Here is a 24,146-nt window from a genome sequence, read left to right as displayed (position 1 = left end):
GAGACCAGGGATGGGAGTGCTGCTCCCCACGCTGCACATGCAGACGTGCAGACAGCTCCAGCTGTCACAAGCCCAGGACGCAGCCTCCTGGAGGCATGCTGGGGCCTGGAACGGCAGAGAACAGAGAAGTCTCTCCGGACTGAGCCCAGGGAATGGCTTCCCGGAGGCCAGCAGGCGAGTGACAGCTACAACACAGGCGGCATGGGACCAGTGCTCCGGAACAGGACTTTGCGCCAGCTCCGAGGGCGGGCACACAGGGCTGCCCCCGGAGCGCTGGAAGGCCTGCCCCTGGCCAACACCTGAGGAGCCTGGTGACGCCTTCCCGGAGTTCCCAGGTCCCCAGCCCTGTCAGCCCGGAGACAGCCAGGCGCTCACAAGGCACTTCCTGAGCTCAGTTACTCCCTAAACACACCAAGCGAAAAGCTGCTGGTGACTGACAGTTGAAAGCATTTCCATGTCTCCTGCTCCAAATCTTCTGCTTTTTTTTTTCAAGGCTACTGGAGATAAAGCAGATGCAGAAAAGGACCCAAATAACATCCTTGTCTGAACCCTCTGCTCTAAACATCCCCTGCCCTACTTCGATGAAAGAGAAATCCTTAGTTAGGGACCTGAGGTTTGTAACCTATGTTTATGGTGTTTCCTCTGGAAGGCAAAAGAAAGACAGACAGAGAGATAGAGATAGAATAACTTCTCCTGAACCCACAGATGCAAGACCAGGAAACTCATTCCAAGTTTCAATCATCAAGCAGTGTGATGTCTAACCGGGGAGCCTGGCTGCTGGGCTCCGTGTTAAAGACATGTGGCGCCAGGAGCTACCTGGGAAAGGTCACGGCCACGGCAGGGCTCCCTCAGTCCCGGGAGGCCTGGCTGTGCACCCCTGGGAAACGGATCACATGCTGTGACGGCCACTGGACGCAGCCTGAGTCTTTCTAGAAGGCACGCTGTGGCTCCCAGGCACTGTCTCCACTACCGCATCACAACCCCCTGCCCCAGCCTCCGGAATTGGGACAAGCCCCACGCACCTGGTCCAGGTGTCCCCGGTCTCTGCCCAAGCCCCCCACTGGGAGATGGATGGGGCCGCATTTGGAGGGGATGCTGTTGGCAGGGGGAAGGGCTGCCACTCTCACACCAGAGCCTCTGGACACACCCTGAGAGGCTCACTTGTCACCCAGAGAAGGCTATGCCTTGGAGGCAAGGGACCTGCCACCATTGGACACATCCTGAGTGCTCACACAACAGCAGCTTCCATCGAAGACCTCTTTTTGACCCCGACACCCCATGAATTGGTTATCGGCTCCATGTTAGAAAACTGAGGAAAACGGGGGCAAAATAGCTTGTCCAGACCTTGTAACCATGAAGACACAGCTGAGATCAGAACTCAGGCTGTGTGTACTCAAGGCCGGTTCCCCTTTTAGGGCACTTACTGCCTCCCCTGATTACACCCTAGAGAAAGTCTCCAATGCACCCCCCCCCCCGCAAAGTTGCCTCCTGGGGGTGGAAGGGGAGGGGGGCCGGTCCGGTCCAGTGGGGTCAGCTAGGCACGGCCGCTGCACCCCTCAGCCCCACTGGAGGACTGGCCGGTGTGCCCGTGTTGTCTCTTCCTCAGCTGAGAAGCCAGATGGTGCCTGGTGGTGGGCAGAGTTCCAAGGATTTGGTGCCAGAGCTGCAACCCTTGTGGTTTGGGGGGGGGGAAGATAAATATTGTGGAAAACCCACACAGTCACTCACTTAATGATTATATGCCATGCAGGCTTCTTAAGGGCAGTGCGGCTCATCATGAGCATGAGAGAGATGGGTCTGCAGCCATCCGCCCAGGTGAGAAGATAGAGAGGCCTGACCTTGGACGGGACAGGCTTCAAGGACAGTGAGGATGAGGAGGCAGACGGGACGGGGTGGGGTGCGGGAGGAAGGCTGGGGGCTCTGCCTAGAGAAACAGACCTGCCTCTGGAGCTGGAACCTGTCCTAACACTTCACTGCTTGCATTTCAGGCGCCAAAGAGGGGGTGGCGGAGACGGGTGGGCCACCCCAGCCCGCGTGGCATGTGGACAGCTCCCAGTTGCTCCCCTCTGCCTTCAGCCCTCAAAGACAGGGGGCCCCTAAGCCCATGCTAAGGGGCCACTTTGACCCGGCAGTGAGGCACAGAAGCTGACCCTTGCCTTCGGGAAAAGAGAAGCCAGCTGGGCGTGGAGTTTTTCTGGTGGGAGCGTTGGCTGCCAGCTGCGGTAAGCCGTGGGCATCAGCAGCCCCAAGGGCTTATGGAGGGATGGGGCCAGTGCTGGCCTTGGACCCAGCAGCGGCCACGCATCTGAGTGTTCTCGTTCATTCAAATGTTCATGGAGCAACTGCCCTCTGCAAAGGCCCATGATGGCTCAACATGTGGATCAGGCGCAGCTCTGACCCTGAGATGCTCAGTGACACCCAGTAACTGAATACACACAGAAGTCCAATTATCGCCAGCTCGGGGGTGGGGGGTGCAACGGCCACAGGTGTCTTCAAAGGAGGCGCTGGAGTTCAGCATCGAATGAGTGAGTGCTCGTCTGACTCTGAAGCAAGGGAAAGGCACGCGATGGGCACAGAGTCATGAAAGCACCCAGCATCTCTGGGGGACAATGGCCAGTGAGTGTGGGGTGGACGTGAGAGAGAAGGTTCCGGAAGGAGACTGGACCAGATCATACCACATAAAGGAGCCTATATGTTGCCATGTGGAGAGAACTTCGAACAGGTTTTAAGCTGGAAAATGACAGTCACATCTACCTACAACTCACATTAGGAGAATAAAATGATAGAAAAGCTCCCAGGCCTTGGGTGGCTCCTTGTGCCTGGAGGCGGCTGGGCCAGCACTGCAAGGGTGGGGGCTGAGCACTGTCTCCTGCATCCCGGTTCCAGCCCCCCCGCCCCCCGCCCCGGGCCCTGCTCTGCTCTTCTCTGTCCTAATGGGACAAGGCTTAAAAGGGACTGTATGTACTTGAACTGTAAGTTCTGGGGGCAGACAGGAAAAGGCACAGCAGGGATGTCCTGGCCAGCGGGCCACAGTGATAAATGGGTAACAATGCCATCTAGAACCTCGTGGGCGAGCCCCCCCGGGGAGCCAGAGTGGGTGAGAGACACTGAGATGTTAATTTCTCCTTCACCCACGGGCTTGGTTTATCAGTTCTTACATTTTAGCCACTTGAGACTCTCTCCACGGAGAATCAAAACCAGCTCTGGGTACTGGGTACACCGAGGTGTACTTTGCCAGATGTTAAGAACGGGGAGACGACGGGTCCACGGCACTACTTCCCCCAGGGCTGTGCTCTGCTGCACACGCAAGAAAGCTGGAGATACTTGTCTGGCTTGGCCACGTGACCCGGGGCCTGGAAAGAGCTGTCAGGGCTGGGCTGGGGGTCAAATGGTCCTAAGAACAAGAGGACTCGAGGAGACAGGTGGACTGTGTTATGAGTGACGAGTGGGAGTCTCTCTTTTTGGAGAAAAGCACCCACACCCCAACCACCTGATTCTGTCAATAGTTAAGCTGACTTTCGGTGGCTGGTACATGTGCCTCGTGGGCATTAGAACCTGCAGAGCCATTAGCATCTCCAGGAACCAGCTGCGACCTGGCTGCTTTGGGTGTCCCTGTCCCGAGGACATCGGCCTCTGCCACCTCAGCTGCCCAGCGTGCCTGTGGCACTCGATGGGAGGCACCAGGTGATGGCTGCGGGTGCTCCTGGCGCCTTACCTTCCTCCTTCCACTCTTCCCACTTGTCTCTTTGTGGGAAGAGTGGATGGCAGTGGGATTGCTCCTCGCTGGAGCTGGAGGGGAGGGAAGGAAGTCAGGTGCCCAGAACACGGGAGCCCTGCAGAGAGGAGCACAGGCCAAGCTGGCTCCACCCCTTCTCTGCTGATGTCAGATCTCGAAATAGACAGACTGGGGAGCAGGATTCTTTGCCGACACTGAGTAACCTTGGAAGTGGGGAAGGAGGGGACACAGGCGTCAATTTGGCTGATTAACAAGCTGTCCAACTAGGTATAAGAAATCACACTAACATCCCCAGCTTCCTCCTTAGTCAACAGAGTAAGAGGCCTCTCCATGGGGCTGGCAAGCTATGGGCCCTAAGGGGAAGCTCAGAGCACCATCCGCAGGGACCCAGGGGGAACCTGTTGACCCCGGGTCAACAAAGGGATGCTGCTGGAGCCCCTTCCTCCCAGGGAAATCTGGAATCTGAAAACAGTCTGATCAGAGGGGTGATGCTGTTCCCTGTCTGCATGGAAGTGTGTGAGGCATCAACTCCAGCATGTTACTGGAGACACCAGGCTGGAGACCTGTGGACATGTGGCCATCGTCTTTCCTTGGAAGAGGCGAGGCACAGAAGTCCCTGACCGCTGCCTCCACTGCTACAGCCTGGGCGACCAGAGCCCGGGAGACTGTGTGCCGGCAGGACCATTTACACTGGGACAGGTCCTCCGCCAGGAGAACTCAAAGGGGAGAATGCACAGAACTGTCTGCAGAACTAGCTGAGAGGCCAGATTCCTGGGCCTCGGGGCCTTAGATTCTGCTACATTCAGCCTGGGGTAGGACCCAAGAGTGTGTATGTTTAACAAATACTTGAAGTTGGTTCCTGGAGCCAAACTTTGAGACAGGGTTCAGGCTCACACTCCTGACCTGGGGAAAGGCACAGAGCTGGACCGGTGTTCCTAGGGGCTCATGGGTGGAGCAAAACCTCCCTCCAGTGGTGAGGGGTGCACGTCACAGACTGGCGGGGGGCCTTCCAGTCCCGGCTGGCATCCAGCACTTGGCCTGGCAGTCTCTTCCCTCCTCTTGTCAAGGTTTTCAGAGAACATCTCAATCGGTAGCTAGAGGAGGTTCTTCACGTAGCCAAACTGACTATGCCCTGCTGTGCTGTGTGACCCTTCCTTCCAGATTCACACTCACCACGAAGCATCTGCTCTGCGGCACCTCCCTTTGCACTTGAAGGCTGATTAAAACGTACCTTGGTCTGCTCTCAGCCAACCCACGAGATAGCCCGAGCTCATGCTAATTAATCAGATGTCATCGTTAATATGCACCTGAATTGTTCAGCTCCCCTAACACCCATCATGCCCGGGCCACAGGCATCTCTCCGCTAGCTGCAAACGCTCTGGGCTTCCTCGGCCCTGGCTTCCCTCCGCTGGGCTGGCCGACGGTCTGGAGAAAGTACCCACAGACACTTTTATTTTCAGCAGCTTGCACGGCCAGCACTCTGGCTGGGATGCCGGCGACACAGAGGAGAGTCGTTATTACTTTAGACTGAGTGCTTTATTTAATTAAACAATTACTGGTGGGGCCCTGGGGCGCTATTTAGAGAGATTCTGCTCACAACAGACACCCTGCAACAGAGAGTGAGCGCCACTCAGGGGGCAGGCACAGCCCCACAAACCTCGGCTAGGCTGTCCCAAGTACCAGGGTGCTCTCTGCAATGAAAGCATCAGAGAGACACAGACACAGGATGGGAGGGGGAAACGGTTTGGCACGTATAGTTTCCAGTTTAGTTAGCACAAAATATTCAAGAACATTCCATCTTCCTCCAAAACCACTGGCAGGCTGCTGGGTTCTAGATGGCAGTTTTCTCCTTGCGCTTTTGGGGGAAATGGAATAGAAAGGGGGCAGGAGGGGAGCGGGAGGTATGGAATCAACCAGAACGTGTGCTTAGAGAATACAAAGTCACTTTTAGATCTTTGGCTGGAAGGGAGATCTGGCAGCAGAGGGACGCAGGGCACGGAGGTGGCCTAGAGTGTTTGGGGTCAGCCCAGAGCAGGTGGAGGGGGACAGATGAAAACACAGGCATGGGTCAGTCACGGGGTCGGGCCAGGACGCTTGCGGAGTGAGAAGCCAGGTGTTTACCCTCGTTCATGCTACTCACAGAGAGGGTGCGCTCGAGCCTCAAGCTCGGGCTGCCTGGGATCAGCGTGGAGTGTGGATAAAATGGTCCTGAAAAAGCACAGCGCAGAAGGTCCCCAGCAGGGACGAACACTCCCCATGGAGACCTATTTGGAAGTTTCCCAACCAAATGGGCCCATGCAGGAGGAGGCTGTGGGCATACACATAACAAGCCCCGTGAAGCTTCCCAGCTTGTGTGTGTGTGTGTGTGTGTGTGTGTGTGTGCGTGTGCGTGTGTGTGTGCACGCACAGACAGCTCTGCCTCTCTTGTAGGTGGGCTGCTCACATCCACCCCAACCCCACGTCTGCCTGCTTCCACATGCACCGGGCTTTGGACCGCTGCGCCTTTGCACGCGACCACGTGGATACTTCCCTTACAACAGATAGGCTTCTGAAAGTTCTATTTATAAATACTTAGTTTTCATAGAATGACATTTTACACACACTAGGAAAACCAAGTACTTGAGAGAAACCCGCAGCGAGTCCTTCTGTACAATAAGGGAGCACTTTGTAATAGATACCCCGCCCCCCAGTTTGTTTTATGCATTTGGACTTTCACATAGTGGGGTTTCTGAGGAGCTGACTGGCTAGGGTGGGGTGGCCTGGTTATGGCACACAAGATGACCCCCCCCATCCCAAAGCACCACCCTGGCTGAACTGAGGACAGGGGCAGGGTGGAAGGACAGGAATCCAGGCAAGTCAGTCTGACATCTGCCCCTGCGCCCAGGAGTTAAAACAGCTTGCTCTGGGCAAGCGGTGTTTGTAAGCACGTACTTGTGACTTCCCAGACAACGGATATGGGGACAGAGACCTGGGATATCCTAACGGGGGCAGAGAGACACTCAAACTGCTGCTGTGACCAGGGGTCTGGGCGGTTCACCTGGCTTGGGAGCTGGGAGGCAAGTTCCCTTCACCCAAAGGACAGAGAATGCAGGACCCTCACCAATGGCAGCGAGCAGCTCCTGAGGCTTGGGGGAGCGATGGTGGGGACCATCCAGGAGGCGCTAGTCCCACCGTTTGGCGATCCAAATCCCCATCACCTGGTGATTTTACTGGGAGCGCAGAGGAGGCAGTGCTGGGCATTAGGCGGCATTCCCTCAGCTGGAGTGTGAGGTGCCCAGAGGTGGCAGAGGTGGGCCGTGGGGGTGATGGATGGCGGGCTTAATGCCAGCTGACAAAACCCACATCCTGAGAGCGCATTAAAAATAAAAACAACAATCCTCTCACTGAGCTGGAAAAGGAAACTTGGGCCAAACACCCCAAGGTACTGGGGGTGGGGCAGGGGGCAGTAGTCACCATGGTCTGGAACCGTGCCGGGCAGCACCTGGGCAGGCACCGGGGATGGGCCAGAGGCTGCACTCGGGCAACAGCAGCCGTGGGTGACAGGCAGGGTGCTGGGGGCTCATGGGGTCCCTTGGCAGGAGTTTGAGAGACCCAGAGCTGGGGTGAGTGACAGCGCAATCTGAATTTCATTTAGACAGGGCTAGACTGGGGGGATGGAAAGCGCACTGAAAAACATGAGACCATTCCCGGGATGAGATATACAGACAGCTCCCTAGGAAAAAAAAAAAAAAAGAGAGAGAGAGAGAAAGAAAAACACGGGCCTGTCCCTGTGTTATTGATTTCCTTGAAAAAGAGAGACAAGCTAATCCTTTAAAGTCAGTCACTTCAATGTGAGCTCCGGTGCTTGTATGAAGTCAGAATTCCCTCAACATTAGAGCCCCAGCCCCTGTCTGGGCTACGGGCACACGCATTCTTGGGGCGCAGAGCAGAAATCCATTCATTCTTCCTTGACCCAGCATCACGGGTTGAAAGCAGAGGCTCAGCACATGGGGAAGACAGGCAGCACATGGGCAGGTCTCACCCAGAGGCTCAAGCGGACACTCTGTGTCTGGCAGAAGACCCTGAGGGCCACCACCAAGCCGAGCTCTCGGTGTGCGGCCGGGCCCGGGTCACCAGGGCTACCCCCTGCACCTGCATGGAGTGCCCATGGCGACTGGTAGCTTCCCACGAGTGAGTGGGGAGAAAGGGTAAGAGGCCAAGCAAATGGACCTTTCTGAGCCTCTGGACTGAGTAAAGAGGAGCCCACTGTGGGGAGGAAGAAAAAGAAAAAAAGGATGGGCCTCCCTGGTAGCTACCTCCCTGGTAACATGCTGTGTGGAGGGAGAAAAGGAAAAAAAGCATCCCAAGCAGGCACTCTGATGTTCCAGACCCTGTAAGCAACACCAGGCCGGCAGGGATCTCTCAGGCTGTTACTGAGTCCTGACCGTGTGCATCAGCCAGGAAGGCACAACCCAGAGAAGGGAAACTGTCATTGGGCCATTTGTGGGCTCAGGGTCCTGCTCTCTGCTTCCAGATGGAGCCAGCCCACGAGCCCCCTCCCCCATAAAGACAGCTCATCTGCTCTGTCAGTTCCCGCCAGCCCTCCAGCCCTCGGGGGCCACCCTTCCTAGTTCGTCTGCTGCACTCCACCCCACGTTCCTGATGGTGGCAAACTCAGGGGTAGCACCCACACCACACCCTACTGTGACTGTGCTCTGGGGTGCACGGGGGTGCCTCTGGAGGGAGTGGCAGTGTTCCTGAGAGTCCCCACGCCCTGTCGGGTCACTGCCGCTGTGAAACCTTGCCGCCCCCCCCCCCGCCCCAAGTTCCCTCCGTGCTGGTCCTGAAGGCCTCTAGGCCACCTCCTGCCCCAGAATTGGTAAGAATACATATTCAAGCTATGGCAGCAGTGACCCACTTATTAGCAGATGCCACAGCCCCAGGGCACAGTGGCTGATGCTGAAAGAACACAGAAAGAGGCTGTGGCAGGGACAGGAGACGTCCTTGGGAAGACACGTCCAATTCCAGCGTTCTGAGTGAGTGTGAGCGGTCCGCTCCACTGTCTAGGAGCGAGGGGCGGCAAGACAGGCAGCAAATCTATCAGGCAGACGGCAGGGCGTGCGCACTCATGGATCACTGAACAGACACCCCCCGGGACAGAGTCGCCCTCAACCCTCTGCAGACGTCAGGCTCCAAAGGCTGACGGACGGGTACGGCCTGCCCCTCCTCCTGGGTTGCGCGATGGGGCTGCGTGCAAGCCCAGCAAGCCTGTGTCCAAGCCCAGCAAGCCTGTGTCCAGGGCTAGAGGATGGGGACAGGCCCTGCGGCCCAGGGGAAGTCACTGGCCCCAAGTCTCAGTTTTCTCGGCTGTAAAGTGGGATGATGCCAGGGGCCTCACGTTGCACCGGGGAGGGCCATATCAGAAAGTAAGCAGTGACACGCTATACACACATCAAAGCCGCGGGAGGAAGGACCGGTCGAGCCCCGGCACTGCCAGCAGGTGCCTCACCCCCTTCACCACGTCCTCACAAAGAGGATGTTTAACCCTTGAATGGTACTGCCTTAGGAAGAGACCACTGGGTTTTTAAAAGGGGACTGTTGGGAGTATGGAGGTTCCTCAAAAGATTAAAAAGAGAACTACCCGATGACCCAGCAATTGCACTGCTAGGTATCTAGCCAAGGGATACAGGAGAGCTGATTTGAAGGGGCACATGGACCCCAATGTTTACGGTAGCGCTATTGACAATAGCCAAAGTATGGAAAGAGCCCAAATGTGCATCAACTGATGAACGGATAAAGAAGATGTAGCACATATGTGCAACAGAGTGTTACCCAGCAATCAGAAAGAATGAAATCTCGCCATTTGCAACAATAGGGATGGAACTAGAACGTATCACACTAAGCAAAATAAGTCAGCCAAAGACAAATATCACATGACTTCACTCATATGTGGAATTTAAGAAACGAAACAGATAAAGGGAAGGGAAGGAAAAATAAGATAAATACAGGGAAGGGGAAAAACCATAACAGGCTCTTAAAAACAGAAACAAACTGAGGGCTGCTGGTCGGGTGTTAGGTGGGGGGATGAGTTAAACTGGTGACGGGCATTAAAGGGGGCACTTGTTGGGATGAGCACCGGGTGTTATATGTAAGTGATGAATCACTAAATTCTATTCCTAGAATCATTATCACACGATATGTTAACTAACTTGAATTTAAATTTAAAAAAATGCTGTTAACAAAAAAAAATTTTTAAAAACAAGGGGACTATTGGGGTACCTGGGTGGCTCAGTCGGTTGAGCATTTGACTCTTGATTTCAGTTCGGCCCACAATCTCACAGTTTGTGGGTTAGATAGGGGCCCACACTGGCCTCTGTGCTGACGGTGCAGAGCCTGCTTGGGATTCTCTCTCCCTCTCTCCCTGCCCCTCCCCAGCTTGTGCGGGTACTCTCTCTCTCTCTCTCATGAGATAAACTTAGAAAGGGGGACCATGTGTTGATTTAAATGTAGCAGGTGGCAGAGACCAACACAGAATCAGAAAACACAGCTTCCGGGTGGAGGGTGAAACCGGGACTCTGGGTGAAGGCCTAGGAAGACCCTTCCAACGGTACCCTGAGCCCAGTCACACTGCTGACTCCTCTAGGAAGAGTCCAGCAGACAGAACTCCCTGAACTCCTCCCTGGCCCCCAACACACACCCTGCTTCTTCAAGGTGGTATCTGGCACAGGGTGGCAGGTCACCCGCTGGGCGCTTGCCCGCTGCCATCTCTCTCCCGAGCCACCCATGCCCTGGAGGTGGATGTCACAGCTCCGGTATCAAGGCGGGATGGCGAGCCAGGGTGACCTTGTCCTGTCCCAAGGCACCCCACAAGGGGCCCCCACTTGGTAGCGTCAGTTTGTAGCTGAGTCTCCAGCCAGGATGACCTCCGCTCTACCATCTGCGCTCCCGGCTCTGCCCGGCCGGTGCCTGCTGGGCTGCCGGTCACCCAGCAGCGTCTGCCCACCTGTAAGAGGCAGAGGCCACTCCTGCAAACCGTGAGCTTTCAGCACTCGGGGAGTCCCACCGTGGCCCTGGGGCTTCCCTGACACTCTGGAGGCTGTGGCAATGACAGGGCCAGGTCCGGGGCAAGGGGTGCGAGTGACAGGCTGGGAGGTACTGCAGGGATGAGGAAGTGAAACAAGCACTTGGCAGTGGCCTGGAATCCAGGGGACGGCAGCAGACGTCCCGCCTCCCGACACTGGGGACGGTTGGATTCCTGGACAGAACCGATTTGCACGCAATCCTTCCACGTCACCACTGGTCCCTGGCCCCTCATTGCACAGGAGAGAACGAAATGCTAAATTCTGACTTTGTTTCCTAGCGAAGCTGGAGAAACTCTGCAGAAAGAATCCCAAGATACTCCCCAGCCTGGAGGCCAGGTTACTGGTTTGAAAGAGTTAGGGTGCCCAACACTTTCCCACTGATCCTTCAAAGGAGCAGCAGCAGGGGCAGCTGGTGGGGGTGGTGGTTCTGAGAATCCAAGCCAGCTGACAGCAGGTCCTGATGTCAATTCTCACGGGCCCTTGCAATGGCCCAGGTCACTCACTGGTGGCTCCAGCTGCAGCAGCTTACAGGGATGCCGCTGAAAAGCACATGTGACTCACTGGACCCCTGCCTCCCAGCACCCTGTTCTGTGGCTGCTCCAGGGAAGGAGAGATAGAGAGAGAGAGACTGACTCATGTCAGCTGCACTGGCAATCACAGGATGTGGACGGAGGTCGCAGGGTGCAGGAAGGGAGGAGGAATTTTCCATTTGTTAAAGTCAAGGGCTTTGGGAAGCGACTGGTGGCCGCTGGTGGAGAAAGCTCCCTTCTTATCGTGATGCCACACACAGGCTGGCCTCTGGGTACAGCTAACATCCCAAATATTCTCATTCTGTGTGTGCATTTCAGTAGCATTCCTAGGAAGACACAGACGAGATCGTTTCCAGAGGACTTTCTGGAAATCAAATCACAAAATAAAAAAGCCTGTATCCTTATTTCCCAGGATGTGCTGTCCCAGAATAGCAATGAAGAGATGGTTCTTAGGAGGCCCTTCGAAGCATGCCGGCCGGATGGGTGCCTCCTCTTCCTGAGACAAGGTGACTGTGCATGGGGTGGGGGTGCTTTAAAGCTGTCTGCCGTCTTGCCCCATCTTTTGGTGAAGTCTGGCTGCTGGCAAAATCAGAGAACGCTGGTAGCAAGAGGCCTAGTGGGAGTCTTTAGAAGGGATGGATGGCTGAGGGGCAGGGAGGGGGAGGTACACCCCCACTCCCTAATGATCTAAAGAGGCCACCTGACGACGGAATGAAGACACAGGGATAAGCCCTGTGGGTCAGACTTCGGAGGGGAAGGTGCCCCTGTCACCTGCAGCAGAGCTCAGGACCAAGGAGGAAAACCCCTTCCAGCTCATGCAGGGTGGTGGGCCCACAGGTGGATGCACAGCACCCAGCACTGAGGGTCGGGAGGCGCATTCTTCAGAGCCACACGCCAAACTTCTGAGACGTCTGCCCTGAATTTCTCAAAGCCAGGCAGAAGAGCACATCTGAACTGAATACCTTAGGGGCAAACCCAAGCCCCCAGCGGTGGACCGGGAGGTTGGGGGGGGGCAACACCCCAGAGAGAATGGGCTCTTCTTCTGCTCACCCCCCAATTCTGATCTCTGTAGCTTTGGCAGGCCCCATGGCAATCAGCCCTATGAGTTATAAGAGCAATATCTGAAAGATGAAGGTGGTAATTAATGCCTGTCTGCTTTCCTGAATGGCGCCTTCTGTTCGGTCAGGGAGCTATTGAGATTCAAGGAGGGAGGCTCCCGTCATGTGGAAGGTTTACAGGAATAAGTGAAGGAACAATTTAATAAGGCAATAATAACGCTCCTAAATAATTTACCAGGCAAATGGCAGCAGCCAATATTCCCAGTACTCTGTATCTGTCGCTGGGGAGGGGCCGTGCCAGGCGAATTCAGCACAGAGTCTAACAGCCTCTTGTGGAAAGACCCGGAGGCCTGGCCCCCTGCCCGAGACATGTCTGTGTTGACCTCTTGGACCCTTTCCTCTACCTCCTCCTACAGCCAGTTAAGAGATTCAGATGGGTCCTTACACTTCACTACCACTTTGGCTAATTTTATCAACGACGCTTTGTTGAGATACTAAGATGCTAAGAGGCCTCAGCTGGGCTGCTCTCCCAGCAGGACCCCTCCCCAAGGCTGGGGAAGTGGGGAACAGTGCCAGGGAAGAACTTGCTATGGAATCTCCACCAGACCTGTGGAGGGGTGGCGGGAGGAGCGGGAGGGGATCTGAGATACGATTCTACTAAGAGCCAAGTTTCTAGCCATAGGTGAACAAGCGAGAGAAACAGCAGACCATCCGACCGCTCCAGCAACACAGAAGAGGAAAACCAATCTCTCCCGTGGCCTGGGCCACAGGACTCCTTCGGCAGGTCCACGGGGCGGGCCTGGGAAGGCATAACCACCCCTCAGTGTCCCTGGGTTAACAAACTCCGAACCAGGTGACATGGCTGGCGGGTCCTATGCAAGCCTTTGCCAGGGCGGGTAACAAAGAGGCCAACTGCCTGAAAGGCTCAGCTCTCTCCCGAATCCTGCCTCCCCTCCCCACCACAGCAGCTAAATGGCCACGTGTCAAACCGTGTGTCACTTTGTACACCTAAATCTGTGTCAGGGTTGAGGAGGACCAAGAGGAGGCAGAGAATATTAATAGATGCCGCAGGAGGGAAAGGGAAGCATCTCTGAGTCCCGCCTGCAAAGCAGGCAGAGATAAATAACTGACTCTGGTTTCGTATCTTATTACCCAAGACCCGTCTGGTGTGGTATTCAGCTCCAACTCCGCCCCCCAACCCCCATGGCACAGAGCAATTGAGAACAGCCTGGAGATTCATCTTCTTCCCTTGTCTGCAGGGAGGAGGGGAGACAGGGAGAGAGCTGGGCTTATCCTTCCCTATCCGGACAGCCTGTGTGTGGTCAGGGCCAACTGTTAAGATGGCTCAGTCCTGCCCAGCCAGGAAGCCAGGCACCTACCATATGCTCGGGGGCCGGCCAGGGGTTAGGCCAACACACGGCAACTCTCTGGAAAATTAGTTCTGACACTCTTAAAGAGCTGTGTTCAGGGCGTCCCTCAAACCCAGAGCTAAATTTACAAGAGTTCAGGGCCAGGAGCTGGCACGACCCAAATGCCAAATGCAAGCCACGTGTCACTGAGGCCTGGTCACCAGCACACGCAGACCGCGTTCTCAGTAACATGGTATGTTTTCTGCCCAGGACTGTGGCCCCATAACCAGCCAGAGCGTGGAGCTGTGTAGACCCTCCTCTCTGGTTCAAATGCCCCCAGATACCCAGGCCGGGCAGAGGCAAGGCCACTCACCAGGTAGATGCGGTAGGCATCCACACGGCGCAGGGGTCCCCAGCACGGGTCCGTGTCGTTGTGCTTGGCGTCGGCCTCCACACCACAGGACTCGTTGCTGGTGGCGCTGCTGATAAAGAGAAGAGTGGCTCAGTGTGGCCCCCGCTCAGCTGGAAGCAGACAGGACGTAATGTTACTATTAGCCACCGCTGAGCCTCCGCTCCCCCCACTGCGGCTTCAGGGCCAGACCACCTGATTCCCCACGAATCACATTCTCCTCCTAGGGCAGGTGCCACTTATTCCCGGGGCCCCTGGTGGGAATCCTAGTCATCTTGCCAATGGGGAAGGGAGGGGGACAGTGACGAGGGGCACATTTCCAAAGGGCAGAGTGCACGGCCAGCTGCGGTGCATGTAGAAAAGGGCCTTGGGCATCTCCGTCCTTTAGATACTGACAGTTTGCTTGGAGTTGTGCTTCTACCAACAGCTCTTACCCAACTGGTTGAGGGGGGGGCAGGGAGATACTCACCAAGTCACCTGCATGAGGGAGAAGGGCACGGCGGCAGCGTAGATGGCCAAATCCCCGTACAGGTAAACGATAATGCAGAAGTAGAACAGGTTGACCCCCACTGAAAGGAAAAGAGTCACTGGTCAGGGGGCCACAGAGATGCCCACGGTCCTTCCTGACGGTGAAGTTTCTACCTCTTCCATAGCTTTCCTTTCTCAGGCTGTTTACTTTCTACATAAAGAAAACAACGGCGTCCCGTGGCCCGTGCTGCCTGGCTACGCTGCGATCCGGCAGAAGACACAGGCGCCCCGGACTTTCACCTGCGAGGCTGAGTGAGGCTTGGGGCATCAGACGCTCCGAAAGCAGGCAGGTGCGGGGTGCGGGGGGGCTGGAGGGGAGGGCTGGCTGAGGAGGCTCAGAGGGGCCTTCACGCTTGGGACAACCTGGCTGGGCAGGAGAAGGAGAGGGACCCTGAGTCAGGAGGCTGAACCCCAGTGCCCCTGGATCAGGGCCCCCTTTGCAGCCAAACACACGACTCTACAATAGAGGCTGGTGGTAAGGAACTGAAAAGCAAAGATAACAACAACAACAAAAAACGGTCTAGCTTCTGATGCTGAAATCAAGAGGGTAAAAAGCCCCTGATTTCCAAAGGCCAAGTGCCTCATTTTGAGTTTGATTATTCACCAAGCCCTGGACAGGAAGAGGTGGCTGGGGGTGTTGGTGACAGAGGGGGCAGCAGGAGGAGGCCCTTAAGACGAGCTCACTGTCAAAATGTTTGCAAGGGAGGACACTGCCTTTGTTTGGAAGGTGCACGGGACGCTCCCTCTAGAGGCAAACCTTGCTCTCCTCTCCCTCCGGGTGGGGGCGCTGCTCTAGCCCCAATGCTACTCACCTCACTTCCTGACCTTGGCAAGTCCCTGACTATCTCCAATCCTGCACAATGAGAATCACTGTACCCGTGCTAAATTCCATATGCAATTCCAGCTTTAAAGACCAGGTGTAAAAGCTCTGAAAAAAGCGTCTGGGCCCTACAACTTCAGGGTCACGCCCCCAGACAGCCGCTCTCAAACTCCTGTTCAGACTGACTGCTCATTTTTGATGTCATTGGTCTCAAGTTGCTGCCTTCTCGGAAAATAGAAAGAAAAATGAAGTGACAGCTCCCTTCTAATCTTGGTGGCTCTGAAGAGCCTCCAGGGTCCCCAAGGGGAAAGCCGGGGACATATTCCTCCTGGGCTATTTGAGGTCAGCTCTGCTCCTAGGAGTCTGGGGGAAAAAAGACTAGGAAAATACGGTTCTTGCAAGAACTCTGTAGGGCCTCAGACAAAGTCAATGTCCAAGCTCAGTGGCCCCTGGGGTCTGGCTGTCACTCACATCCCAGGCTCCAGGTACAGCCCGTGCTCCAGCCTGTCTTTCTGCTCTGACACCAGTGTTCTCTGCGGAGAGGTACTGTCCCCTCCCCACTTACCCTTCTCCTCCACTCGCCTGTGGACTGCAGTGCCAGCTCTGGTTACAAACTGCCACTGGCCCTCCCTGATCAATAAATTTCATTACTAGACACAAAACGGGAAGATCAATGAACTTCCTAAGAAGACAGCAATGACGAGGCCTGGCACTGCTGGTCACAAGTGAGCCTGGACCCCAATGGGGCTTGTTGTGGGGGGTGGGGCTCCTTCCGAAGGGGGAAAGAGAACTGCCCACGAATTAGGCATAGAGCAGAGCAGTGGTTTTTCCCTGGGAGTGTTTTTGCCTTGCAATCCTCACCGGGGACATGTGACAACATTCGAGGACGTTTTGGTTGTCACGACTGGCAGGTGCTACTGGCACGTAGTGGGTGGAGGCCAAGGATGCTGCCCAGCATCCACAACGCACAGGACAGGCCCCACGGCAAAGAAGGACCCAGCCCAAGTGTCAACAGTGCCGAGCGTGGGAAATGCTAAGCAGAGGAGAAAGTGTCCCCTAAGTTCTCGTATGAAAGGGCTCCTTTTTCTGTTAGACTTGGGTAAACTAGAAGTCTCATCTGGAGGGGAGAAAAAACACCCAAACCACGGGTTCCTAGAACTGTCACAGAAGTCAGGGCGGATGGTAAAACATACTCATCAGAAAGGAAGCTTCAAAGGTGCATTTTCTTTCCAAAGCTTGCATTTGCAGGGGGATGTGTGCGGCTGCCAGGGGAAATGTGTACGCTCTTATCTTCGTCTAACGAGATGGGGAGAGATAGGAATGGAGCAAAAGAAAATCACAGAGTGCGCGGGACACAACCAGTCTGGTTTTCATGAATTCTGGAAGCCTCTGTGAGGCTGGTAGGGAAGCAGGAACCAGACCCTCAGGCAATCTTTGGCTGAGGAGCACAATATTCCAGACTGGATGGTCAGATTGCACCACCAGTGATAAACTGAATGCTTCATGTCCTGAAAAGCAGTCAAGGAGACTCTAGTTTCTAGAATTCCCCAGGTTCCAAGTTACTGCAGCCACATTCGAGACAAGAAAGAGCCAGTGGAGATGCCACCCCTCTGGGACCAAGGGGCAGAGATCTTCCAAAGATAAGATCCTTACAAAGACAAGGATTTATTGAGATGCGTCTGACTATCTCTAAAGGGGAAACAGACAGGTTTGGGCACTGAAAAGCCAAAGTCTTAAATAGCACATCTTCCAAAGGACGTCTGCCGGGGAGGTACACGGTGTTGTCACTGAACACTCAGCGACCCAGCATCCGAGCTGGGGGCAGAGGTCCCTTCAGATGTAGGGAGTCCCACTAAGGAGCAGGCAGAGTGAGGAGGGGTCATGATCACACACTTAGATTCCCAGACAGCAACCTTGTGTGTGGACTCCTTGCGCCCTCTGCTGGCCACCGTGGTGGTGGCGAGACAGACAGAGAGAGAGGAAGAGAGAGAGCGAGGCGCACACACACAGAGGCGTGTACATGGTGTATCCTGCCATGGTCACAGGTAGCTGCCCTGTGTTGTTCTAGACGGAACAGTCCAGAAGGAAAGAGAGACAAGTCAGAAGCAATCAGGCGAGAGGCACAAAACTACCAGCCAGCCCCACTGGCTTCCTTCCTTGGAAAGCTGCTTCGGATTCCTGACCTCTCCGAGCAGGGTGGCCACGGAGCTGCCTCTCTATTCCCCATGCTGATGAGCGGAGAGGGATCCAGGAAAGCAATGTGAGTGGTTTGGGCCTCTCGGCCAGCCTGGCGGCCTCGCAAACTCACTGAGAGCTGGCCGACACCGGCGGCCCCGTCCCTAGCTGTCAGTCTATCGGATTGCCTTCGCCCCACCTTGAGAAAGAACGCGTACCTTTATTGAAGAACAGGGAGGCCATCTGTCCCATCTCCACCCGGTCTGTGATTTCAAAAAGGTTCTGAGATCCGCGTCTCTCTGTGGAGCCAAAAGAACAAGGGAGGGGAAGTGGTTTTCACTCGGAAAAGCTCCTGGAGGGGGTGCTAAGCTCACTAAATTCTCCAGATTGAGGAAATCCTCAAGCAATTAAAACTTAAAAAAAAATGTTTTTTATGTTTATTTTGAGAGCGAGTGAGCATGAGTGGGGGAAGGGCAGAGAGACAGCAGGGAGAGGATCCCAAGCCGACTCCGTACAGTCAGCGCAAAGCCTGATGCGGGGCTTGAACTCACAAACCACGATATCACGACCCGAGCCGAAACCAAGAGCTGGACGCTCAACCAACTGAGCCACCCAGGTATCCCAGCATTTCAAGTTCTTGGGGAAACTTCTAATGTTTCCCCACTTGAAAAGTTTTAAAATGGTGTACGGAAAGGGATCCCAGGGATGCTCGTAGCGGAGGGGAGAAGGAAAGCTGGGTCACGGGGCCCTGGCTCGGCTGGACCGGGAAGGGACCTGTCAGGCACACGTGAGTGGGGGACAGGAGGATGAACTGGACACCCCACATTTGCTCGAGCTTCCAGTGTGCCTGGAGAACTGAGCCGTGAACTTCAGCAAGTGGTGGAGCCAGCAAGGGGAAGCCTGGGCCCCCAGCTCATGCTCTGGCCAGACAGTCTCTGCAGAGAGACCCCCTTGCTCTCTCTACAAGGGAAGAAACTTGTGGACTGGAGGTAGGTGCCTGCCGGCCCATAACCCCAAAACTTACGCACTGACAGGATGGGTCGCTTCTCTGCCCGCTCATAGTTGTCCTGAACAAGGACGTCACTGTCGGAGGCCGTGGAGGAGTCATCCTCTTCCTCCTCCTAGGAGGGGGTGGGGTGGGGAGAGGGTGGAGGACAAACAAGGAAAAAGGAGGGGCACATAACTCTACAGAAATCCCGTAGGAAACTGGAAAACCCATTTCCTTTGATATTTCTTTCCAGAAGGTGTCAGATTAGGGGCACCTCTCAACACCTCCATGCGGTCACATGAGAAGGCACACACACTCAGATAGATGTCAGATCTGAGGCTGCAGTGCTGTTCCTGGGGGTACAGAGGTTCAGGATGACGAGTGAGCTCATGGTAGGGGGTCAAGGGGACTCACGACATGACGTTAAGGGAGCAGAGGCCGCCTGTGTTTGTTCAGTGGCTTATGTGGCTGTGAAACTCTGGCTCAGGACAAGGGCTTGGAGGCATGCTGTGGACATGAGCTGCCTATGCATCAGGAGGGAAGGACCTGGCCCCTGAGAGCTGCCCCTCCTGGCGCACAACTGGCCGGAGGTGCTGCCCGGAGCCAAGGGCGATACACTCACCTGGTGGTTTTCCATCCTCTTCCAGCGGAGCTGAGCGTTGGCCGCGGCCATGGCCTCTACCACAAAGGTAGTCGTCACAAAGCTGTGGGGAAAGGCCGCAGTTTAACTGCCAAAGGCAGGTGGGAGGTCGGAGGTGGTACAATGACAAAGGAAGAACCATTTCAAGACCAACAAGCACAGCACATTCTCTCTTCTGAGAGCTGTTCCCTAGGGGACTTTCAGGATGCATCTGCCTGATAAAATGTGTGCGCATAAGGGACGCCTTGCGTGCTTGCCTTCATGTCCTTGTCTATGTTTAGAATATGTTTTGATGCACGGGAGAGAGGGGTGTGAAATAAGCTGATGGGGGCCGGGGGTAAAGCGTGAGCCCGGGTGAAGAGGGGACACGGGGCGATGTGGTACCGCACACCGTGAAGGGGCCGGCTGGGGGCAGAGCGGGCGGAGGCCGAGTCACAATGGGCCTTCTGGAAGCTTGTGGGAAGGGCGGCGGGCAGCTGTCCACTCTCCGCGCTGGGACACAGACAAGCAGTCAGCTCCCAGGCCCATACACTGACGGATGGGGCACAGCACGGACAAGTGAAAAGGACATTTGGCTCCAGAATGTGCTTCCATGTTTCTGTCTTTCCTTCCTTCCCTCTTTGGCAGTACCTTTACTTTCCTTAATAACCTAGCCGCGAATGTAAAAATAAGCTTGCATTTTTACGGCTCGAATCAAAAAGGACACTGAGAGGTGACACCACACATTTGCTGAGGAGTCAAGCTAGAGTGCAAAACCATCTTCTCTCCTCTTCCTCTTAGAGAAGCTGGAGAGGCCCGGACTTCAGCCGGAGCTGGAGCGCAGGGGTGCTCCTGTGAGCAGAGCTGCCGAGAAAGCCCCCCTCCTGCTGGTAAACCCAAGGGCTGAGTCTCTCCCTGCTGAACAGCCTCAGATGGCACAGTCCTCTCCCTCCTTGAAGCTGTAGCCCAGCCCTCCCCAGGTGCCTTCATCTGCCACAGGCTGACCACTCAGCCACATCTACCCCACCTTGGGGGGCGGAGGGAAGCCAGTCCTGAAACTCCTATTCCAGGGCCTCAGCACCTTCTAGAAAGGGTTCTCATGATCTTGCCTAAGTGACCATTTTGAGGACTTCAGATTTTTCCCTTCTTTTTGCAAATAAAAGTAGAATCAATCTTAGTTAAGGCATAAAGAGGCTTCTCATGGTTGCACAAAGCCAACTCATCGATCATGTTCAAATATAAATGGGCTGAGCAGGGAGGGGACGTGGCCACCCCTACCTGGAGGCCCCCAATAATCACCTCCCATTCAAACAGATGACTGTGCTGAAGGTCCTTTAAAGGGGACAGCAGAGTCACAGAAGGATAAGGACTTACAGGACATAATAAGCCAAGGATGGCCACAAAACCCCCCAAAAGAAAATGGGTGAAGAAAGAGAAATGTGAGTGTTTTCCCATCCAGCCTCTTCTATGTCCCAAGTTGCTTCACCTGTAACCTGTCCCATCCTTCCACCCAGTGCTGCCTCCTTCCCATCCGCGGAACTGCTACCCTCTGGGACCACCGACTACACTACCTACTAGAAGCTGCCATCGCCCCCATGCTCCCCATGCCCCGCCCTGCTCTGGTCCATAGGGTTTTTCCAAGTTACTCATCACCTTATCACCTTCCAACAGACTCCTGATTCGTTTTCCCCAAAGTCTTTGAGGGCAGGGATCTTTGTTTTGTTGACCCAAGAACAGTGCCTGGTGTCACTTCTCCCAGGGAAGGTCCCCCTGGGGGCATGTTTCCAGGTGTTTCCTCGCCTCTTTTTGGCAGCCCTGGAAATGCTACCTGGAAACGCGTTCCCTTGTGCGTCTGGGGCACTTGCCGAATGACTCCCCACCTGCACGTAGAATCCCTAAGAGGAGCCTCAAGTAGGATCTTCCCTGTGAAGCACCAGCTGGTGAACCCCACACATCTGGCTCAAGGAGCAGGCGCCCCTGAAAACTTGGGAGGGCGCTGGCCACCTATTTGCTGCCAGGCACAAGGCGGGATGAGATTAACATGTGATTATGTGCCTGCCCGTGTGTTAATCACTTACTCTGCAGGCTATCTTAAGCAAATTCTAAATTCCAAACTGCCTCCTCTTATCACCGTAGATGTTTGTCAGATTCTTTTTCGGTGGCCAGGTGCTATTTTCTCAGAGAACAAAAATTGAGGGTACCATTACTAAAGCACACAACCCGGGAGGTCAACCAGCCGGAGAGGCAATGTGAGCGCCACGTGAAACATTCCAGAGCCCAGTTGGAGGTCTTGATTCTTAACTGATCACGTTGTGTAACTGCTCTGCTAGCACGAGACCCAGAGACCTTTGTCCTTTCCTGTCTCTGGGCCACCCTGGTTAGGATTCACTGTGGACATCTCCCCGCCCCCCAGGCACGGAGTCAGGACTTCCCAGGCAGCCTCCTCCCAGCCCCCGGGTGCCAGCCTCTTACCTCATGAAGCCCAGGAACACCAGCAGGGCCAGGCTGACGAGCCACCCGGCGGTGGCAAAGGCCTTGGGCATGGTGAGTGCCCCAGTGCCCACGATGAGGTTAAACATGTACACCAGTCCCACCTGGAAGCGACGGAAGTGACATTCAAGCTCTGAAGTTAATTAACCTCTCCCCGCAGCGGCTCCCGAAGATGACCCTGGGTGACAGCCAAACTGGAGGCAGGGAGGCCAGAGAAGCAGGTCAGAAGGGAGACTTCTGCCGAGGCTCTAAGGAGCCATGCTGTGCAACCAAATGCTGGGGAAGCGAACATCAATACTTGGAAGGCTAAAGTCCCGCATTCTGTCGGACCTTCCAAGAGGGCTCTGGTGTTCGGTTCCTTCTCTGCTTTTGGGCACTTGCCATTTCCTATTACTCAAAGCTTCATCTCAGATATTAACTCTCTGCCCAGCCAGGCTGTAGGCTTCCTGAGGACACACCACCACATCTGGGGGACCCGGTACAAGGATGAACCGTAGTGCTGACCTAAAAACACCTCCACTCTTCCAAGACCTCCCAGCACATGACCCAACTCTGCTCTTGCCCGTTCTTGCCATTCTCCTTCGGGATGTCAACACTCACTGCTGCTTCAGTTTCCCTACCATCCTGCCCACACTAACTTCAGGGATTTTTATGAAAATTGAGACAGTTCACATGTCATGAAATTTGCCCTTTTAAAGATATTTGCAAAGGATATATCTGATAAAGAATTAGCATCCAAAATGTATAAAGAACTTATATAATGGCCAAACCCCAAATAGTCCAATTAAAAAACGGGCAGAAGAAATGAACAGGCATTTCCCCAAAGAAGACATTCAGATGGCCTACAGACACATGCAAGGATGCCCAACATCAGTCATCATCAGGGAAATGCAAGTGAGACATCACCTCACTCGTCAGAATGGCTGAAATCAACAACACGAGAAACAACAAGCGTTGGCAAGGATGTGGAAAGAAAGGAACCCTCGTGCACTGCTGATGGACTGTACACTGGTGCGGCCGCTGTGGAAAACAGTATGGGGGGGTCCCACAAAAAGTTAGAAATAGAACTACCTATGATCTGTAATGACACAAGTCTAAACCAAACTGACTCCATGACAGGCTTTAAGTTTCCCCTCTAAACTAGAAGGCCCAAGTTTCAGCTTCCCCGAAACTATCAGGCAGTTACACATTACCCAAGGCAGGAGAAACCACCCTTGCAACACCCAATCAGGAAAGGCCAGCGACCACCCTCCACATTACTAAGGGAGAGGCCTATAGATAGAAACTATAGATAGGACCCTGTTACCTAATGTTAAAGTTAACCTTTTAGTTTCCTAACAAGTCCCTAGGCTTTCTCTGTGATTGGTTGAATTTAAAGGTACTCTAAACATTGTAATTGGATCCCGCCAAAAGTAACAAATACTCTAGTAACAAATACTCTAGACAATGTGCATGGTTAAACCCGCTGTCAATGATGTTGAATAATAATGATTGGATCATTGTTCCCATGCCACAACTTCGGTAACTTCCCCATCACAAACCCCATAAAAACCCTACTCCTCCATTGTTTGGGGCTCTCAGCACGGATCCACTGCATTGGTGAGGTCTGGGAGCCCGAGCTTAAGCCTGAATAAACGCCCTTTGCTTTTGGATATGTGACTTGGACTCCTTGGCAGTCTTGGGATTTTGGGGAGATCGCGATCTGGGCATAACAATCCAGCAATTACATTACTGGGCATTTACCCAAAAAATACAAAAACACTAATTCAAAGGGATACATCCACCCCTGTATTAATTGCAGCATTACAACAGCTAACTAATGGAAACAGCCCAAGTGTCCGTCAATAGATGAATGGATAAAGAAGTGGCACACACACACACACACACACACACACACACACTGAAAGGTTATCCAGCTATAAAAAGAATGAAATCTTGTCACTGGCAACAACATGGATGGATCCAGAGAGGATAACGCTAAATAAGTCAATATAGAAAGATAAATACCATATGATTTCACTTGGATGTAGAATTTAAGAAACAAAATGAATGAGAAAAGGAAAAAAAAAAAAAGACTAACAGAGTATTAACCACAGAGAACAAACTGATGGTTACAGAGGGGAGGTGGTGGGGGGATGGGGATTATGGAGTGCGCTTGTGAGAATGAGCCCCCGGGGTTGTACGGAACTGAATCGTTGTAACACTGTTAACCATACTGGAATTAAAATTTTAAACATCATTTAAAAAATCACCCTTTTAAAGGACACAGTTCAGTGGTTTTTAGCACCACCATCTGATGCTACTTCATCCCTCCAAAAGGAAGGCAGGTACCCACCAGCAGACCCTCTCCATGGCCCCTGACCACCAGCCTCTGAGAGCAATT

At 54.3% G+C, this 24,146-nt stretch overlaps 1 protein-coding gene across 4 annotated transcripts in view; it reads right to left on the bottom strand.

Annotated features, from left to right (window-relative positions):
* The window catches only part of TMEM104 (transmembrane protein 104), a 58,810-nt gene that overhangs the window by 27,294 nt on the left and 7,370 nt on the right, over positions 1 to 24,146 (bottom strand). For 2 of the 4 annotated variants that reach the window (XM_039226294.1, XM_039226296.1), the window contains 7 exons: positions 21,746 to 21,867; positions 19,277 to 19,358; positions 18,691 to 18,787; positions 17,885 to 17,965; positions 14,912 to 15,034; positions 14,613 to 14,712; positions 14,108 to 14,216 (listed from right to left, as the gene is read on the bottom strand). In XM_039226294.1, the coding sequence (XP_039082225.1) occupies positions 14,108 to 14,216; positions 14,613 to 14,712; positions 14,912 to 15,034; positions 17,885 to 17,965; positions 18,691 to 18,787; positions 19,277 to 19,358; positions 21,746 to 21,867 (714 nt within the window). The remainder of the gene's footprint in view (positions 1 to 14,107; positions 14,217 to 14,612; positions 14,713 to 14,911; positions 15,035 to 17,884; positions 17,966 to 18,690; positions 18,788 to 19,276; positions 19,359 to 21,745; positions 21,868 to 24,146) is intronic. The other 2 variants (XM_039226295.1, XM_039226297.1) reach the window with 2 other exon arrangements.

This window comes from Hyaena hyaena, unplaced genomic scaffold (assembly GCF_003009895.1).
Source record: "Hyaena hyaena isolate Hyena2069 unplaced genomic scaffold, ASM300989v1 scaffold_21, whole genome shotgun sequence".
In the NCBI taxonomy this organism is placed as follows: domain Eukaryota; kingdom Metazoa; phylum Chordata; class Mammalia; order Carnivora; family Hyaenidae; genus Hyaena; species Hyaena hyaena.
The sequence above is the reverse complement of the archived record's forward strand: the minus strand, read 5'-3'. Positions and strand labels throughout refer to the sequence as shown.